Raw genomic sequence first — 18,921 nt, forward strand, 5'->3', positions numbered from 1 at the left:
GCGAGTCAGATCCTGTTGCTTCATAACCCGATCAGCAATTTACGAGAAAACTCATGACAGGATATAACAGGATATTAATACTCGCAGCTTCTAACTTTCCCTGATATGTTTTATCGCCTCACTGATTCCTTTTTCGATAATCCTGCCATGTCCAATGAATCCGCACCAACCGCCCTTCTTGAACCTGGCTCTTCGGTAGAGTTAAGAAGAACTCACTTCTGTGAGAGCAATTCATTGTTGACAATTCATTGCGTATTCGCCTGTGCCCGAAGGAATGGGATGACATTGCCAGAAGGATGCAGGATTACATTGCATATTTCAAATCGGGCACGCCATCTTCCGGCGATCAGGATGACAGGCAGACGTGGTGGCCTTCTTATGAAGTTTCTGTGCCTTCAATAGCTACATGTAACCCATCGCCTAATGCGCGGGGAATTGTATGGTTAACGCCGATGGCTGTTGAGATAGGGCTGCAATACGTAACTCGGGTCGCACATTTATGAAGATGAGCTGCGATAGGTCCTACGTGATCGCTGCTATTGCACCAAGGAATTATGCTGTTTGTCAATCTTGAATTGCGAATAGCGCCGGCCCTACCAGTCGGCCACCAAAAGGTTATATTTGCAGGTTTTGGAGAGCTGCACCAGACTGCTGTTCGAACTCTGAGCAGTGCCGACTATGAGAATCCTGGATTTCTTGAGTTCCTTAATGGACCAATTGCTAGTACAATACATTACTGGGCTACTACATCAGTTTACTTTATCTGGGGTAACAGCTTAGTATTGCTGAACTGAGTTTTTCTGACCCGAGTCACATATATATATTCAATGAATACTAGTCTCTTTAGGCTCACGGTCATGCAAACTGGAAAACACAGTCCAGGATCAGAATATGATGAGCACCAACAGCTCAAGGCATTGTTTTATGAATAAACAAAGCATGTTTATGTTAATGAAGACTGAGTAGGTAGATAATATTTTGAACAGACTTGAGGAGCTTCGGTTTGGATCATGTAACAATATACGAACCGATGCCTTCAATAAGGCCTGCTGGCCCAATGGTAAGGCGCTTGACTACGGATCAAGAGATTGCAGGTTCGAATCCTGCGTAGGTCAAAATTTTTTTTTTCCGTTGCACCTTCACTACCAGAAAAGTGGGCATTCTACGCCGAAACCAGAACAAGATTTTAAAATATAAAGCCAATAATAAGCGCCTGGTACTATTTCTAGAGTTCAATGTCTCAACATCTCTCTCCTTAAGTGTTTGGAAAATGTGATATGTCATTCCACGTTGTTGGTCACATCGCAGGACTGAACAGTTTTGAGAAGGCAAAAATAACAGGTTCATCATGCCAATGAACATTCCCTAGTTAGAAACTATCTAGGTACATCGCCGCAAATCATGTACCGATCGAGCAGCCCCTGTCCATATTAACGTCCGACCAATGTCATGAAAGGTTGTTAAAGTCCAACTGAGAGACGACAATGTTTCCGCCCTCAACGTCCATTTGCTATCCTCATCATACTAGCCCTTTTCTGCCCACTAGGTCTAGTTCCAAGCACCTGGTCGCCAAATATGCGCAGCTGTATCCGCATCAAGTTGTTTGCGTAATGCTCGACAACGTCGTGCTTCTCTACCGCGTACCCAAGATAGCTCCAGTTTGCGGAATTCGTGCCGTACCGGATACATTCCTCCGCTTTGGCTGGGGTCCACCACGTCGGCAGCAGATGGGGTTTGCGTTCAACGCTCTTCAGGAACCGGCGAAAGCCAGCGCGTCCGTCATCATTTGCTCCGCCATAGATGCTATCCTCGTGAATATCCCCTGAGAACGTGTAGACGTCGTCGAGCCGGAGACGGTAGGTATCGATTAGTAGCTTGTAGGTTTCCTCTTCGGTGTGGTCATGGAGCCAGGTCTTTGCGTGGAGGCGATAAAACGGCTTCAGGAAGTCGTCAACTTCCAGAGCTTTGGTGGATTGGGTGGCGTTAGTATCGCTCGCAGACTGGTTGTTGGAGCCAGTGTTTGCTTGAGCATTGCTGGCGCAGGCTTTCTTGTGAGTCTTCCAGTTGGCTTTCTGACAGTCGCGAGAGCAGTAAATGGCCGATTTGCATCGGAAGCAGTTCCTCAAGGGAACACTTTTGGATTCTGCCTTTTTGCAGCTCTGGCATTTGTGTGTCTCGTCAGGATTGGAGTCGGACATGGTTGGTGACTGTAGTAGGCTCAGTGAGGATCTTGTAGAGGATTAGATCGGAGCTTTTCTGCTGCTCAGGAATGGAAACTTGAAGAAGGGAACTTGCTTATGGCGCACTTTCTACAGCGAGAAGGAAGAGGTAGAGTAGCGGTGAATGAGACTTTTTTACTACTAGAGTTGCAGCATGTTGATTGCAGGTAGAGAATGATCAGTGTATTCACTGTAGATGGTTTAAGTAGCAGCGCACTTCGATGGAATACAATTGTTATGGTATAAGGAAAGACTACACAGCAACCCTTCATTCCATCAGACAAATATGCTGTTGAAGTAACTGAGCTGCATCTAGAAATGAACCTGAATTAAAGAAGTCAAACCCATGCGAGTTTACTGGAAGTGGCTTTGACCTATGTAAATTTGCAAATGCAATACAAAGTACAGCTGAAATCGCCAAATATACAGCAAGTCTAATAGACTAATATATATACATACACACACATATAAACACAAACACAACGACAAAAGAAAGTTTCCCAGGCCTCTGTGGTTGGATCTAGTAACATTCATCAAGTGGTACATCCTGCACTTGTCAATACTCCTTATAAGACAGAGGCCGGATGACACCAGGAGACTGGGAGCAGCTCGCATGCGGCTAGGATGGAGTCTCTGGACTAGCGAAGATAAAAGTGATCAGTATGAAGACGTTATCTGGACTCTATCCATCATCAAATAAATCGCACATATGATGTCTTTGCATATCTACATAATCACATCCATCAAGATTACTACCTTCGCGTCAACTGCGAATGCAGAAATGAAGCCATAAAACCACAACTAAGGATGGGTATATAGAGGAGTTGAAAAGGAAGAATCCTGTTCAGATGACAGTAACGTTGGGGGCTGAGTGTGTGATCTGCGCACTTTTGTATAAGCTCGAAGTTTAGCAGTAACCATGATGTCTTGACTTTGACTTGACTGGATACTAGTTGAGTCCTCAAAGGGCAGACAGAAATGGTGCAGCCAAGTTGCATTAACTAGGTTGTAGGTTGTGATTATTCAAGTTGATACCCATAGTTATAAGTTGTTGTGTGGTTGGCTTATAAGTCAGTGTAACCTGCCCCACGCTACTCCGTCTAAAGTTTCCAATATATCATTTGCCCAATAGACTATTCCGTATTATGGAGATATTGAGGAAATGCCGTCCCAGGTTCTGCAAGGCCAGTGGCCGGGTGACACTAACCCCGATATCAGCAGGCTACCTATCTTATATCCCAGGGTCACATGGTTCGGCACTTCGCACCTACACTTCCAAGGCTATTTGTCGAGGAGAACATTCAGGTGTTTCGGCATCTGAGCCCCTGATGAGCTCTGATGTGCGAAGCGACCAGTCGATGTTCGTGTTTCTTCACTCCGACTTTCTCTCCAGGTTGCAATAAGATTTATTAGCCTCAGCCTTCCATACTCCTACAATCACGCCGACGTCCTCACTTTAGTCAGGCGCGGAGTGGCGGCCACGGGCACATAAGATGTAACAGGGGGTTCCTGATATCCTAGTCATAGGGATTCCAGTATTACTTCTGCCATTATGCCGGGACCACGCGGCACTGCTCGTGAACATGAAGTGTTCCACCCAAGCCTCTTGCATATGCCGCCATGAGCCTCGAGGTCTAAATGTAAGAGAAAAGATACCGTATATCTTCTGCCTCTTGGCTGATTACGTCGCTTCGTCCCGAAATACATGGAGTATGGTGGTAGGGTGGAATCAGTCACTATTCATTCAATGGCCGCCTCGAAGTCATCAGCTGGCCCAGGGCGATAACACGGTAGGATAGAAAGCTGTTGTTGATTAGCTTGCTTGACTCTGTCTACCTGCTGGGTAACATCGTTTTGCAGTCATAATGTATATACGAAGCCCATGATAGTATCATCTGCCGCAGTCAGCCTGGACACCTGTATTTGAAGTCCCTCGCCAGGCTTTTGAGGTACAAAATAAGCAACCTCTGCTGTAGTCAGTCTCGCTTGGGCGACCCTTGTTGATCTTCTAGGTTGCTTGTACATACTCTCCTCATGCACATAGTATCCTAAACTCCGACCTTCCAATATTGTACATACACACCTGCTTTTGCCTTGCACCATCCCCGTCCGTACAAATGCGCTGCCAATATTCCTGTTTCCTCCTAGCCCTGGCCTCTTTGGTCTCGGCCTGGGTGCCCCCTTCATACTCAGGATACACGCTGCAGTGGAGCGATACCTTCGCCGGCTCAGCAGGGACACTTCCCAACTCTAACAATTGGAACATTATCACAGGGAACCCAGGGGTGAATGGCGAGCTGGAGACGTACACCAATTCAAATAGGAATGTTCAGCTAAGCGGCGGCAACACTCTGCAGCTAGTGCCCTGGAGAGATAGTTCTGTGTCTGGGGGATGGACATCAGGCCGGCTTGAGAGCAAATACGTCTTCACACCTAGCTCAGGAAAAATCACATTTGCTGAGGCCAACATCCGGTTTGGCAGCAACCCTACTTCCGCCAAACAGGGAATCTGGCCGGCTTTCTGGATGCTAGGCAACTCAATCCGCTCAGGAACCCCATGGCCTGGGTGCGGTGAACTTGACATCCTTGAGACTATCAATGGTCAGTTGACGGGCTACGGCACCGCCCACTGCAATGTCTACCCCGGCGGTATCTGCAATGAGCCTAATGGCCGTGGGGGAAGCATTGCAATCCCTGACCAGTCATGGCATACTTGGCGCATCGTCTGGGACCGCACCCCTTCTACCTGGCAGTCGGAGACTATTACCTGGTACATGGACGGTCAGTTCTTCCACCAGATCACTGGTTCCCAGATTGGCGACTCGAACGTTTGGGCCACGCTTTGTCATGACCCATTGTACTTCATTCTCAACGTGGCCGTTGGCGGCACCTGGGTATGTTTAGAGATTCTCCTTGAATTGTGCATCCTTCCGAACGTGTAGAAGCTGGAAGTGCTGACGTGAAGTACCTATAATCCTTACAGCCAGGTTATCCTAACTCAGCCACCCTCGACGGTTACGGAAGCATGATGGAGATCGCTTATGTCGCCGTCTATGTGTCTTGAAGCCTGTTTTCTTTTCTTTTTCGTTTGGGCAGCATACAGTTGCCTAGGGACTCAGGCAATTTTACATAGTCACTTCTATAGTTACCACTAAGTCGGTTCACTGCCTTGGTTTTGCGCACGCCTACATGTGGTCACTTTGGTACATACCACACTTGTTTATCATTGTAACAATTGCAATCTTCGCATCGCGCTTTGGGCGAGGCAGCATGACGATATGAATAAACCCTATTGTATGAGATATCGCTAGAATGGATTCTATCTTCAAAATTCGGGGCAGCCTCCTTTTGACTATAGCTGGGTCTCAGCCATAAAACCACTAAGCTAAAAAGGCGTCTAGACCTCCGTTTCTAGTATAGTAGGAATTATAAGGCATCTTCTGGTTGACACTGGGTCACTCTGGAAAAAGCACCATCTTGTTACTAGTCTCTATAAGGTATCTTCTAAGCAGCAAAGTCGGCCAAGACTCAAAGCTTTGATAGAGTTTGAACCATTACCATAACCACAACTATAACTATTAATAGTTATATACCGCTCTTGAAAGAAATCAGCCTCTATTCCATTTGCCCTGATGAGGGGAGGCAACCAGAAGTGTAATTCCTAGTTTCAGCCTTATCTTTACCTGAGTCTGAGCTAACGGTTCAGAAGAGATGGCATGAGTACGAATAGACACCGGCCCAAGGGTCATTAGTATCATTATATTAAAGGCTCAGAGTGCGGAAGGTCGCTTTCGACACGCTGATCTGACGATTGACAGGATATAACTTGATGGGTGACAGTTCTAAAAACTAAGACAATACTATCGACACCTCTTAGCAATCATTATCAACCTTTCGCCGTCTTCCTTTACCCCTTTGTAAAGCGATTATCTTCAGAGTGTATACTTTTAGGATCTAGATTTTAACAACAAGAGTATTACTATTTAGTCTTTTCCTGTATAGCTGTAGCTTTATTGCTTGACTGTACATGCCTGTAAACCTGTTGAGTATGTATAATTTACTGTCACAAAGAAATTCCCTGCCCAGATTGAATGCAAATGACTGTGGGGTGCAACCTAGTGTAATAATTGCAGAACTAGGAGACTAACCTGTGATAACATCATGTTGCAATAAATAGAAACCCTAGACTGATAGAAATCGTCCGGACACCTTTTTAGTCTAGTGGTGGTATTTCACTTCAATACATCATGACAAAATGGGCTTATGACAGGAGAGATGCATTGCGCGAGTTATTTCATGCTGTTAAACCGCATAAGAGCAATAGAACGCACATGGTAGCTCATGTATGGCCACCTTTTGGAGGGTGAATCGCCGTTTCCCACTCTAGGAATTCCTTGATGGCGCCCCTTCCATAATAGAAGAGAGGCTATTTTAGGGGAGGGGAAAGGACGGGTGGACTTTAAACTTCTGCACAATCAAGATCTACACAGTAATGTTTGTGGAGATCGTCAGTCTTGGAAAAAGTCTCATGACAAGGTTTTGGCTGTATTTTGCACCAATTATTAGCCTTTATACTGTCCCATTCATTTGAGCAAAAGAGTAAGAGTGCGTAATAATAATAGCTACTCTTTGTTAGGGTTGAGGTCATTGCGCCTAATGAACCATGGTACACAACCCCAGATCTAGCCCAATCTATCTACTCACGATTTCGTATGAGATGCCAAGAGGATCATATGGACAACCTGCTTGATCCCTTAATCTGGGGTCGGCGTCGTTTGTGGAAATCTGACTAGGACTTAGAACACCTTTGGTAAATGCTTTTGTGGCAGTTAGACTTGAGCAAGTCTAGGAATTCCACCTCCAAGAGTTGGATACTGACGCCCCAACTATCCCTAGTAATTTTTATGGCGGCGCTAGAAACGAACAATTGTTCAAGCAAAGGTCCTATTTTAAACTCACTAGTCTTTTGTGGCAGAGTTGTGGGTTCCCCACAGCTCGTGGAGGCCATGATGCTCCTTCCGCCGAAGGAAAGGTCCAGCCAGACCCAAGATTCAAGTATTGACTTTTTAACAACAGGTATTGGAGCTCGAATCGCCAAGCTGTTGGCATTACCTTTATCCTCTGATGGTATTCTTCCTAAGCGATTTACATTGTATTCATTCCATTTGTGAGGCCCAAGGGAGCTTATCTATTGCCACTGCCTCCAGGATTGGGTAAGTTGTCCTTCTGCCCTTGTAGCCATTCCTCAGGCAGCCCGGCTGCCTCCTTGGAACCGAACACTGATATTGATGTTTAAGACCAGCTTGTCTATTTGTTCTAGACCATTGTAGCACCACCTGTCATGCCACTCAAATCCAAGATTACCTAGTCCCTCTTGTCTAACCTTTAGGGGAGGGGTTATACTATGTCACTACGTCAATATGAGGCAGAACAGCGTGACGTCCTTGAGATTTGAAGTCTACTTAAGCGGGAAAGAGGACCCTTCGAATCGCAGGGGATAAGTCTTCGACGAATTCTCATCCAAGGTTCTCGTTGTATTGATCCCACTGAGAAGACAAAATGCAATTCAAAACTATCCTTGCAGTCTTTGCCATGGCCAGCTTGGCCTCTGCAGCTCCAGAACCCGAAGGCTTAGAAAAAAGGGCCTGTACTGGAGGCCAGACCAGGTTCTGCTGTGATGTTTTTTTCCCAATCAATTTCCTCGTCGTTTCACACGTTGGAAGTGGCTGCGTGAAGAGTATATTGAACTACATAACCTTTCAGTGAGATATTACTGACCTGTAATCTGTTCAGCTAACAGTGCCTGTACATTCCCTAAAAAAGAGGCCTGTTGCTCCAAACCTCAACTTCAGGTAAGACATTCCCTGAATGTGGGGTTTTGCACTAACGATGCTAATTATGTCAAAGTCTAACGGAGAACTTGCCTGCTTTAAATAAAGGCCTAGCTACACTGCAAAAGGTTCCCAGTTGGTTGTTATCAAGGTTAGGGAAGTAGCATTTGCCAAAAGACATGCTGGAAGTTTGGCTTCATAATATTGCACTTGAATATACTACTTTCAATGCTACTGTTTAGTTGAGTATCCAGAATTATGTATATTATTAGTTAAAGAACCATGCTAGGAATAATTACTTCTGAAAGCCCAGGAGAGGGTTCTACCCTGTTTCAGATACTGCCTCTATATTTCTGTTTTCACTTATCCAGAAGTTGAACCAAACACTTTATTCTAAAGGCTTCGGAGCTGAAGAGGCACTAACCTCTCAAAGTGACTAAGGAGTCTTTCCTACATTAGCAGGAGGTAGCTAGTGCTGAGGTCAATCCGAGTACTAGATTTACAGTCTGATAAAGAACGGGATTGTTGCTCACGGCATAAGCTTATGCTCACCTCTGTAGTCAGACGAACCAGAAAGCTTAGCCCTTGTAGGTAGCTCTTAGCCCTTAGATTAATGTTGAGTGTATATGTGTATATACTCATTGCGGAATATGCTGTCATTCCATACCGATTTATGCTACCTTTGCCTAATGCGAATCCAGAGCTCCCGAAAGCAACAGCCTTATACCTGGCTCGTGAATATTCTGCGGCCTTGAGTCTCTGTAGGTTTCTCATAGTTGCCCTCAGGAGTGGTTATGAGACCTGGTGATGTCGATCTAACCTGCCGTAGGTTAACAAGCCCGAGTTCTAAGATATTTTGGGTCTTAATACCACAGCCAGGATATCTCGTCATTCATTGGAAGCATTAGCAAAAGTCAGCCCCATTTCTATGCGGACGTACAAGAAAGTCTGACTTTATTGTTTCTTTCAGTCCCGAGAGCTACTTGAGTATGAAATCTCGGTTGGGTGTATTCGCTCGGTGGACGCTACATCCCCCTCTTCAAGCATGAGATTAGACTGAGTGCTCAAAAATCCAATGTGCTGGTTGGTTAAGTTAAGCTAATTGGTGGTCTAACGGGACAGCAGGAGTCTCAATTAACTATTTCTGAATATGAGCCTCACAATCAACTCACCGCCAATCATCACATCCTCCAGCACTATACCCATAATAAGATGTCGCTCCAACTAGGCAAGCATTGCTTCGGTGGTAGTCTTAGGGCGTGGAACTGGGCTCATCCCACGTGCGGGAAAACTAGTCAAGCTCTCGCAACATAGCCAGAACCCAGCACAAATGCTGGGTGAGTTCCAGAGTAAGCATAATTGCCATTCCCCAGAGAGATCCCTTACTGCCGATAAGTGGTGAGAGCTGGTATTGAATACAGAATAGTCTCGATTCCTCATACCTGAGACTGCCGGGGCCATTCTCGGAAGCGGCCGGATCTCCTTTTTACGGCCCAGACATTGCTGCGGACCCTGATTTTGGCGAGACCTTACTGCGGTATTTGACCTTCTCCAGTTATGGCCCTAATATGTATGGCCGATTGTCCGCTGGTTCCTACTGACATGCAGAGCGGCCAGAGCTGAGTCGGCAAACTCGCGCGCCAGACTGACGTTTCGCAAAGCAAAAGAAAGGAAAACAGAAGCAGGATGGCATAGACCATAGTGACGTGTTTAGCTACATGGAAACTCTCCCAACTGACCAGCGCGGTGATCCTGTCTATTTAGCTATCATGCTGACTATAGCCGCCACTCACACGACTGCAACTCTTCTAACTACAATTATATACCAAATCTGCAAACACTGGATTTGGTTGAGCCTCTTCGGGAAGAGATTTGCTCAGTGATCCAAGAGCATGCATAGACTAAAGCAGGTATCACGAAATTACGTTTTATAGAAAGTGTTATGAAGGAGAGAAACCGGCTGTCGCCTCTTGGTCAGATGTATCAGAGGCGTCGGATTTTGGAAGAGGTGTGAGGGCCTGTGAACTAAAATGCAGTTGTCTAATATCTGCTTTGCCTGGGTTAAACAGGATCTCTAAGGATATGTAAACTATCAAATCTTTTGTACAGAAACCTGTTTGTGTGCTAAAGGTATGATCTCCAAGCAAGCGCTTATTGTATGTTGCTAACCAGTTGAAGTATGAGTATATTGTGAGATAAGTCTGATTCTATCACGAGCAAGTTTGTATTCAACGGTCATGACTCAGTTCGTGGCGAACTTCTACCCTTTAATCTGAAGGAGTTCTATGGGGCAAACAGCGCTACTCTTCCCCCAAAAGTCTATGGTCAATTCAATTTCTTGGTCCCTGGTGCTCCCCCTATAAATCGTGCCACATCGGCAACGGGCCAAGCAAGCTGATCTGTTGGATCCTCGTGGATCTCACCCGATGTAATCATGTCCACTACCTCCACCGCGATATAGCCACCAATTGCGGTGAAGACATGCCACCTGCATTGATTTCTCGAGTCAGCATCTCATGTTTCTACGATCTAGAATCCCATGAAGAATGGATACTAGGGATGAACCTACCATCCATGCAGTTCGAACACAAACGCCAAAGGCAAGCCGACCGAGTGTCTGATGTGGATCAGGAGGTTGCAAGCCCACTCATCAATCAGCCAGACCATGTAGCCGAAGAGAAAGCTACCTGAACTCATTGTCAGTTGGATTAATCGGGTTTACTCCTGATGGAGGAGGAAGAAAATCATACCGACGCCGAAGAGGCCGATGTTCCGAAGCTTCTTCCGAGTGAAAGGATCCGGGACCCGCTGGGAGACCAGCTTGATTGTCCGTGTCGCGATCAAAAGGACGCCCATCCCGAAGGTCACAGCATGGAGAAGGAACTCGTTCATGACCATGTGAACCACCATCACAACAGTGAACTCAGTGAGGAGGAGGATGCCTATGAGCCTGGTGCGCTGAGGGCTAGTCTGGATAGTGAAGATCCGGTACAGAAGAGGCGTGACAAGTAGATGCATTGATAGTTCATCCGCTGGAAAACAGACAGAATTCTAGGTAAGCTCAACCATGGCGGCAGCGATGACAGGCAGGGGTGCATACACATTTGGGTGTGATATTTCAGGGTCATATGGTATCCGGCCGAGCAGGCGCCCACGCCCATCAGACCAAAGTAGGGGATTGTACGACTCAGGGTGGCATGCTGCTTTTGGCAGAGTCTCACCAGGCCGTACACTCCGTAGATGGCTTGGCGAGGTATTAGCGGGCAATGAGACATTTGTTTACGGAATCCCCGGATGCGTCTCAAACATACCGAATATCAAGCTGCTAAATGTGTTTATAAATTCAGCGATGTATCGAGTTATTACATAGTCCTATATTTAAGAACAGTTCAAGGGTTAGTGTTTGGATGAGGATATAAGGAAGGTAGACGCGGGATTGCTCCGAGCGTACCTCTTCACAGAAGCTACAGCATGTTAGTCCAGAAATGCAGAAATTCTATACCAATGATAACATACTTGAGATAGGATGTCTGGGGGCCCCAAAACGGGCCATCTGCGGAGAAATCCATCGCAGTGAAGGATCTGGACAGATTTGAGGAATGAATCAAGGCAAGTTGTTTGGGAAAGCATCTTAACATTCTGCGGATAATGGATGTGGGAACACGTGCACGCTAGTCATCAAGAATGTACTTTAGTAATAACCGTTGCCAGATAACGTAATCGGTAAGCGAGCGGATCACGCAACCGAGCGGATCACCATACCATAGAATTTGGCCGCGGCCGAAATTGGAGGCTATTTTGAACCCCTAAAACATGATTTTATTACTAAATCTAGTTATTCTTGCGCTGCGGACATTGCAATCGCCTATGGCCTAGAATATAGCAGTCACTGCAGCGTGGGGGTGCCCGTTGAGGGCGTTGTTCTGTATCTACTACCTGCTCTGGAGGGATAGTTGGGATAGCTTCAGCAGCCTGATCCCTGCGTTGAATGATCTCCTGCCCTTCCTGGATAGATAATCCCACTGCAGTTTCTATCTGCCGCCTAGATCGCTTCTGCTTTTAAAGGTGCTTTTCATGTGCAGCACGTAGATCATGATTTTCCTTTGCAAGAAGGGCAGCGTTATTCATTGCCATCTCACACCCCTTGATAATCTGACCTAGCACAGCCTTTGTAGGGGTAGGAGGGCTGTATGTACGCTCCCTAAGTAGCTTCTTAAGCATAGTTTCCTGCTTCTTCAGCTGCTTGAGATTGTAAGGTGTTTTTGGGACAGAATTAGTTGATCGGCTGCCTGGTGGTGTAGGTGTTCTAAGCTGGATATTAAGCTGACTGAGCACCCGATCTGGATTCAGTGGTATTAATCCAGTTGCTGAAAAGCCACTTTTAATATTATCTGCTGAAAAGATTGCCGTACGAGCTTGTGGATAGGCCTCAAGGAAATCAAACTTGTCAATATGGTTGAAACCAAGCCGCATCTTATCCTCAATCAAGCGGCCATACGCACGCTTAAGAGGAGAGAAACAGCCAATATCTAGAGGCTGGAGGAGATGTGATGAATGTGCAGGCATGCAGATTGGAATGATATCATTCTCAGTGCAGATTTGATCAAACTGTGGTGTTAGATGGCTCCCATGGCCATCAAGAATTAATAGTCGATATCTACCAGTTGTACGACTGGTAGTAGCAGGAATAAAGACTTTTTGAAGCCATCGTAATCCAATCTGATCAGTCGTCCATCCATTCTCACTGACCTCGATCCGCCAGTCTGCTGGTAAGGCTGTATCTTGATACCAGCCCTCAATATGGACCTTTCCCTTGAAGATAATGCATGGTGGAAGCACCCAGCCAGTAGAGTTAATACACTCTATAGAGGTAACCCATTCGCGGTTCCCTGGCTGGATAAGGAAGGGCCGACTAAGCATCTCAGCTCTTGTAACTACCTTAGCAGTAGCTACTAAGCCCATTGCAAAGCCAGTTTCATCAAAGTTGTAGATATCTTCCAGTGTAATCCCATGCTGCATTATTGTGATCTGGATACGATTGAACCATTCTAGGATAATCTTTGGGTCTTCACATTTAGCACGCTGGTGGTTATAGCGCCTAGAGAATCGGGTTTTGATCTCATCATGCCGATTAATGAAGTTATATACCCATTTCTCTCCAACAGTCTGGGTAGGAGTTGAACCACGCTGCGCAAGCAGGATATTCGCCATTTCTCGTACATGGGACGGTCGGGGAGCCGCTCCACGTTGATCCATAGATAGAATCCATCTAATAAGTGAATCCTCTTCATTCTGAGTCATTTTATGGCCATTTGCGCGTAATTCAGCTCGAAAAGTATGCCCCTTTAGGCGCCGCTGGAGGGTAGTATAAGGCACATTATAGACACGCGCAGCTTCACGAATATTGAGAATTTCCTTATTTTTCAAAGCTGATACTGCAAGTAGGACCCTTCCCTCCTGCTCAACTGAATTTTTTGAGTTTATACGCGCTTTTGGTGGCATAGTGGCTGGCTGAGCACTGCAGCTTTTGAAATAGAAGTCAAAACACGTTTGGTGATCCGCTCGGTTGCGTGATCCGCTCGCTTACCGATTACGTTAACTAACGTAATCCACGGCCGAGCGGTGAATACGACTGAAGTGCGAATTTTTGCCGCAACCACCAAAATATTCAACTCGACCATTTTCAACGCGCCATTTTCTTTACTTTTATATATAAATATGCCTCTATCTAAGGAAGCCTGTATGCAGATGGCTATTACTGCATGGAAACAGCAAAAAGTCAAGTCAAAACTAAAGGCTGCCCAGATATTTAGTGTCCCTGAATCCTCCCTTCGCAAGCAGCTATCTGGAGTCAAACCATAAACAGAAACACGTGCAAATAGCCACAAATTAACAGCTACTGAAGAAGAGACTCTTATTAAGCGACTATTGGATGCAGATAAGCGAGGCTTCTTAATTCAGCCAAAATTCCTGCGTGGAATGGCACAGATTTTGCTCTGTGAATGTACACAAGATTTAACAGCAGTCCTTGGAGTAAACTGGGCTTATTCCTTTACAAAATGTCGCCCTGAACTACGTACAAGATATAATCAAAGGATTACATACCAGAGGGCAAAACAGGAGGATCCTAAGGTTATCAGACAGTGGTTTGAGACTGTACGCAAAGCTATTCAAGAACACGGCATACATGAAGATGATATCTGGAACTTTGACGAAACTAGCTTTGCAATGGGACTCTGTATAACATCTAAGGTTATTACTGCAGTAGAATACAGTGAGAGACCTCGTACAGTTATCCAAGGGAACCGCGAATGGGTTACAATCATTGAATGTATCAGTTCTAAAGGGACTTCTATACCGCCAGTGGTTATCTTGAAGGGAAAAGAACACCAGGCTGCTTAGTATCAAGAATCTAAGCTTCTTTAAGACTAGTTAATTGCAACTAGTCAGAATGGCTAGACAACAGATAAGATTGGCCTCCACTGGTTAAAAGTTGTGTTTGAGCCTTATTCTAGGCGATTTTTAACTAGTGCAAAGCGGTTGCTTATCCTTGATGGCCATTCTAGCCATTTAACACCAGAATTTAATATATTCTGCAAGGAGAATGCAATCATCTGTCTCTGCATGCCACCACATACTTCTCATCTTCTCTAACCCCTAGATGTTGGGGTTTTCGGGCCGCTTAAACGCTCATACGGAAAACTAGTGGAAGGAATGATGGTTGCTGGAAATAACCATATTAATAAGGAAGATTTCCTGCATCTATATCCACCAGCATGAGATAAGGTGTTTAACCAAGTAAATATATACAATGGCTTTACAGGAGCTGATCTAAAGCTATTAAATGAAGAGCAGGTCCTTGGAAAGATCACTTTTTAACTTCATACACCAACACCACCACTTGCTGAAGGCTCTATCTCTTCTGCCTTTCAGACTCCTCAGAATCCTCGCTAGCTTGATCACAAGGTCCGCACTATACAGAGAAGCATCTAAAAACGGAAGCTATCTAGCAGTCTAATGGCTCATATTCAGCATCTGGAAAAGGCCGCACAGATGGCAATGAATATAAATCTTCTTCTCCAAGAAGAAATCAAGGTCCTACGTGCTGAAAATGAGCGGAAGGTAAAGAAAAGGGTAAGAAGGCGTGCTATAGTAGGGAATGATGTCCTTTTATCTGTACAAGAAGGCTAAAATCGCGTTCAGCAGCTTGATACAGAGGTTAATAGCCAGATTGATGAGCCTACACCTATGTCTCGTCAGCGCGCTCCGCCAACCTGTAGTGGATGTTGGACTATTAGACATACTAGAAGAAGTTGCCCTAATAAATAGCTATCTATTTAACTAGTAGATAGTCTAATCAATGACACTGGTGGTTGAAAAACTTTAATGATAGGATGATTTGCGGCAAAAATTCGCACTTCGGTCGTATTCGCCGCTCGGCCGTGGATTACGTTACGCAATTTCTTATATTAATAAGTGGGTATAACATGTAGTTACCTATGTGGCTATCTACTTATTCATAGGGCCTTAATTCCCTATCATTCAAGGTGCTACAGCAGACACATGAGCTGAAAATTGACTTACATGATTCAAACCTTAAAACAACCGAAGATGAAAAGCAATGACATAACACATGGAATAGAAAGTTGTGTTACGAATTTTGGATTTAGCAAGTTCAAGCATGGAGGAGGTATTTAGACTATGAGGCCTCTAACTCAACAGCTCGGTAGACAGTCATTTCTAGTATAGTAAAATAATAAGTCATCTACCCTTTTAATGCTGTTTTACAATTCTCTAGTTACATTTAATCACTCACACCTGTGAACTCACTGCTGTACAAGTACAATTACTCACTAGCAATCCTGAGTTCCCATTCCTCTCAAGACAGCTAAGGTCTTCCTGATAAACTCAGCCGGATCGACTCAAAATATAAGCCATATATATTTACTTAAACAGCAATAAACATCATTGCCATCCTCGGTCTCAATAACGAGCATAATGTAACACCTCGCTTTGGTATCATCAGGTGGGACAAGATGGTCAAACGTTACGCCATCATAGTCAACCAACCTAGTAAGAGATGAGCCATAGAATATCAGATTTACTTGCCACCACTGGTAGCTATTAAAGTACACTTACTCCTCCGATGGCTTCTCTGGTATCCAGTCCAAGTACTCATCCCGCACCAACAGATCGTCCGGGACTTACGGAATATACCTTTTGGTACGTCAACTGTGCCAGCTCCTTGATCTTCCGCAGGGATTAATTGAGGAGTCACAGTGACTAAACTCATTGTCGCATGGAGATTGAAGAGATTTTTCATATGTCCAGGTAAAGGAATTGCAAGGGCCATTCTATTCGAAGGTGCTATCGGACAATGCTATGATTACCCAATTTGGTAAACCTCTGATGGAAGCCTGGAAACAAGGATGACGACCATGGGGTACACATAACTTATATACACTTCCACTTTACACACTGTATCTTTCAAATTCCATCTTCTTTCTATCACATACGACCATAGGGTGTGGAAAACAGGGCTTCCCGTCCGCTCAGCCGTACTTAAGCCACACGCCGGCTGGTTAGTAGTTGGGTGGGTGACCACCAGCGAATCCCAGCTGTTGTATGTTTTTTGCCTATTTTCCAGCTTTGATCAATGTGCTGGCCCATTGGTGGCCAACTTGTATTGCTTGATATGATGTCTCCCTTGTGGAAGTTGTGGTTGTGGTTGTTATTAATGGCCTAGCTTGCTCCTGATCCTCTGAATATTTAAGCCTACTACCTACCAGAGTAGCCAGTCATGATTACAGGATACTAGTAGTTGCAAGTCCCACTGTGCTAACTAACTACGTACTAGGGGCCCACTGTAGCCCCACCATCTTTCAAATGTCATGAGAAGATATTTATGCTTCCCATAACTAACTAACCGACCCCTTCGACGTAGCGGCTTAGTAAGACTAAGCCTTAGTCTACGGGGTCGCGCGTAGCGCGACCCTGCCATCTCAATGAAAAATATCATCTCAACGATAAAGTTTATCAACATTCAAATATCATGAAGAAATAGGCAACCTTCCTGTCTGAATTTACTAGTAAAATACATAGAAATAATGACTACTAGGTTTAAACTACCTTTCGCACTTTTCTCCGCTTTCGAACAATTATTCCTTTGGCAAGGCAGTACTCTTGAAGTTCCGCCATTACCTTCCTCCACTGAGGCCGTAAGCGATTCTTCTCTACCAGCTCATCATAATCTTGCCTAATTCGCTTCATACATGTGACCTCTTCCTTCCGCATGATTCCACCTATCTGTAGATGAGCTCTAGAAGCCTGCGCACGGCGTTGACGGGCTAGTTTTGCAGCGTCTGATTCCCTCACCCGCTCCGTAAGATGTTCGACTAGAATCGCCTGTGTTTTGGCAGCCTTTACCAGCTTAGAAAGAGTGGTATGGAATGAATCTTCTTCAGTGAGGGATAGATCAAGAAGATGACGATTAAATCGATCAATTTAACGCGCTGTTTGGGGGGTATTGGTGATTAAGAAGGAGGAATTGCTTGACGACTCATCGGTAAAGAGCTTGGAATCCTATAATCTTTCAAGAGCAACTGATGGGTTCCATGGATTTAGGCCAGTCAGCCTAAAAGCATGCTTTAAAGTACGCTGTTTGAAAGTCCTGCGTCGTATCTCAAAGAGGGCGGATAGAAATTCCACCTTTGTAAACTTCCCACAGCCTGTCTGGGTAGCATCCTCAATAGCTTCACTATGCCAGTGCTTATAGGCATGGAATACACCAACATCCAGCGGCTGAAGAATATGGCTCGTATGAGGAGGGAGGAAGTATAAGAGAATGTTGTTTTTCTCACAGAAATCGATGAATTCATAGGTCATATGGGATCCATATCCATCGCAGAGAAGTAGGCGTTTTACCCCTAGCATTTGACGCTGTGTATGATGCTCAAAATGCTGAATCCATTGGAAGGCAAGGATATCATTTATATAGCCAGAATCTGACAGTCTAATTATATAATCTGGCTCATCACAGACATCAAACCATCCCGCTAAGATGCACTTCCCTGGGAAGATAATAAAGGGTGGAATAAAGTGGCCATCTGCGCTGATTGCTTCCACAACAGTTGTATACTCTCGATTGGTGTTACTAGGAGAGAAAGAAGGCTTCTTGAACTCTCTAGTAACTATCCATTGATCTTTACCAATTCCAATCTGGAAGCCTGTCTCATCAAAGTTGTAGAGGTCTCGTAGATGAATACAATTCTGTTCCATCAACACCTTCAGGTTATAGAACCACATCTCAATCACCATAGGGTCGTGTGCCCGCTTCCGCTCTAATTCAATAGCTCTCTGCCTTCGTACTTGATATTCTGGATAGCGTTCAAGGAAGCGTTTCGTCCAATGCACGCCAATTGAAGGGGGGGGGTTATCGGATCAGTATGTCCACGAAAGAGTATTGAATTTGCTGCATTGCTGATTGCCTTCGGCCGCGGGGGAATATCTAGCTTGATAAGTATATTAATATACTTTATGAGAGCCGCCTCTTGCTCTGTGGAAAGCTTTGTATTTGTTGGGGCCCTGTCACACCGTGAAGGAGTCCCAAGGAAGCGGCGTCGAAGCCTCTGCATTGGGACTTTAAACTCTCGCGCAGTTTTTGAGATATTTGGCTTTTCTTGACGCCGTAATACGCGCAGAGCCCTCTCGATTTGATCTTCTATCTCATAATAGTCATTCGGCATGGTTGTGGTTGAGAAATAATAGAAATTCTAGAAAGGATATGACATTTGAAGCTTTTATCGTTGAGATGATATTTTTCATTGAGATGGCAGGGTCGCGCTACGCGCGACCCCGTAGACTAAGGCTTA

At 45.0% G+C, this 18,921-nt stretch overlaps 3 protein-coding genes and 2 non-coding genes across 5 annotated transcripts; 3 read left to right on the forward strand and 2 right to left on the reverse strand.

Moving 5' to 3' along the window:
• The first annotated feature begins 1,043 nt into the window (after positions 1-1,043).
• Positions 1,044-1,115, forward strand: tR(ACG)4. Its single transcript has one exon. It is a non-coding gene (tRNA).
• Positions 1,116-1,382: 267 nt separating this feature from the next.
• AFUA_3G03070 (zinc finger MYND domain-containing protein) lies at positions 1,383-2,253 on the reverse strand. Its single transcript, XM_743536.2, has one exon. It carries the CDS (start codon positions 2,196-2,198, stop codon positions 1,497-1,499), a length of 702 nt encoding a protein of 233 aa, XP_748629.1. The 5' UTR covers positions 2,199-2,253; the 3' UTR covers positions 1,383-1,496.
• Positions 2,254-4,336: 2,083 nt separating this feature from the next.
• eng7 (glycoside hydrolase family 16 protein) lies at positions 4,337-5,560 on the forward strand (the record flags this gene model as incomplete). The annotated part of the gene is made up of 2 exons (XM_743537.2): positions 4,337-5,113; positions 5,203-5,560. 2 exons carry the CDS (start codon positions 4,337-4,339, stop codon positions 5,281-5,283), a joined length of 858 nt encoding a protein of 285 aa, XP_748630.1. The 3' UTR covers positions 5,284-5,560.
• A 6,549-nt stretch (positions 5,561-12,109) lies between these two features.
• AFUA_3G03090 (uncharacterized protein) lies at positions 12,110-13,261 on the reverse strand (the record flags this gene model as incomplete). Its single annotated transcript, XM_077804304.1, has 1 exon — positions 12,110-13,261. One exon carries the CDS (start codon positions 13,259-13,261, stop codon positions 12,110-12,112), a length of 1,152 nt encoding a protein of 383 aa, XP_077660460.1.
• A 3,303-nt stretch (positions 13,262-16,564) lies between these two features.
• On the forward strand, positions 16,565-16,680 carry AFUA_3G03105. Its single transcript, XR_013344491.1, has one exon. It is a non-coding gene; the product is annotated as a ribosomal RNA (ribosomal RNA).
• The last annotated feature ends 2,241 nt before the right edge of the window (positions 16,681-18,921 follow it).

This window comes from Aspergillus fumigatus, chromosome 3 (genome assembly GCF_000002655.1).
Source record: "Aspergillus fumigatus Af293 chromosome 3, whole genome shotgun sequence".
Lineage (NCBI taxonomy): Eukaryota > Fungi > Ascomycota > Eurotiomycetes > Eurotiales > Aspergillaceae > Aspergillus > Aspergillus fumigatus.

Bases quoted from the DNA above. Each gene is read 5' to 3' on its own strand.
- AFUA_3G03070 (XM_743536.2), bottom strand. From the start codon at position 2,198: ATGTCCGACTCCAATCCTGACGAGACACACAAATGCCAGAGCTGCAAA.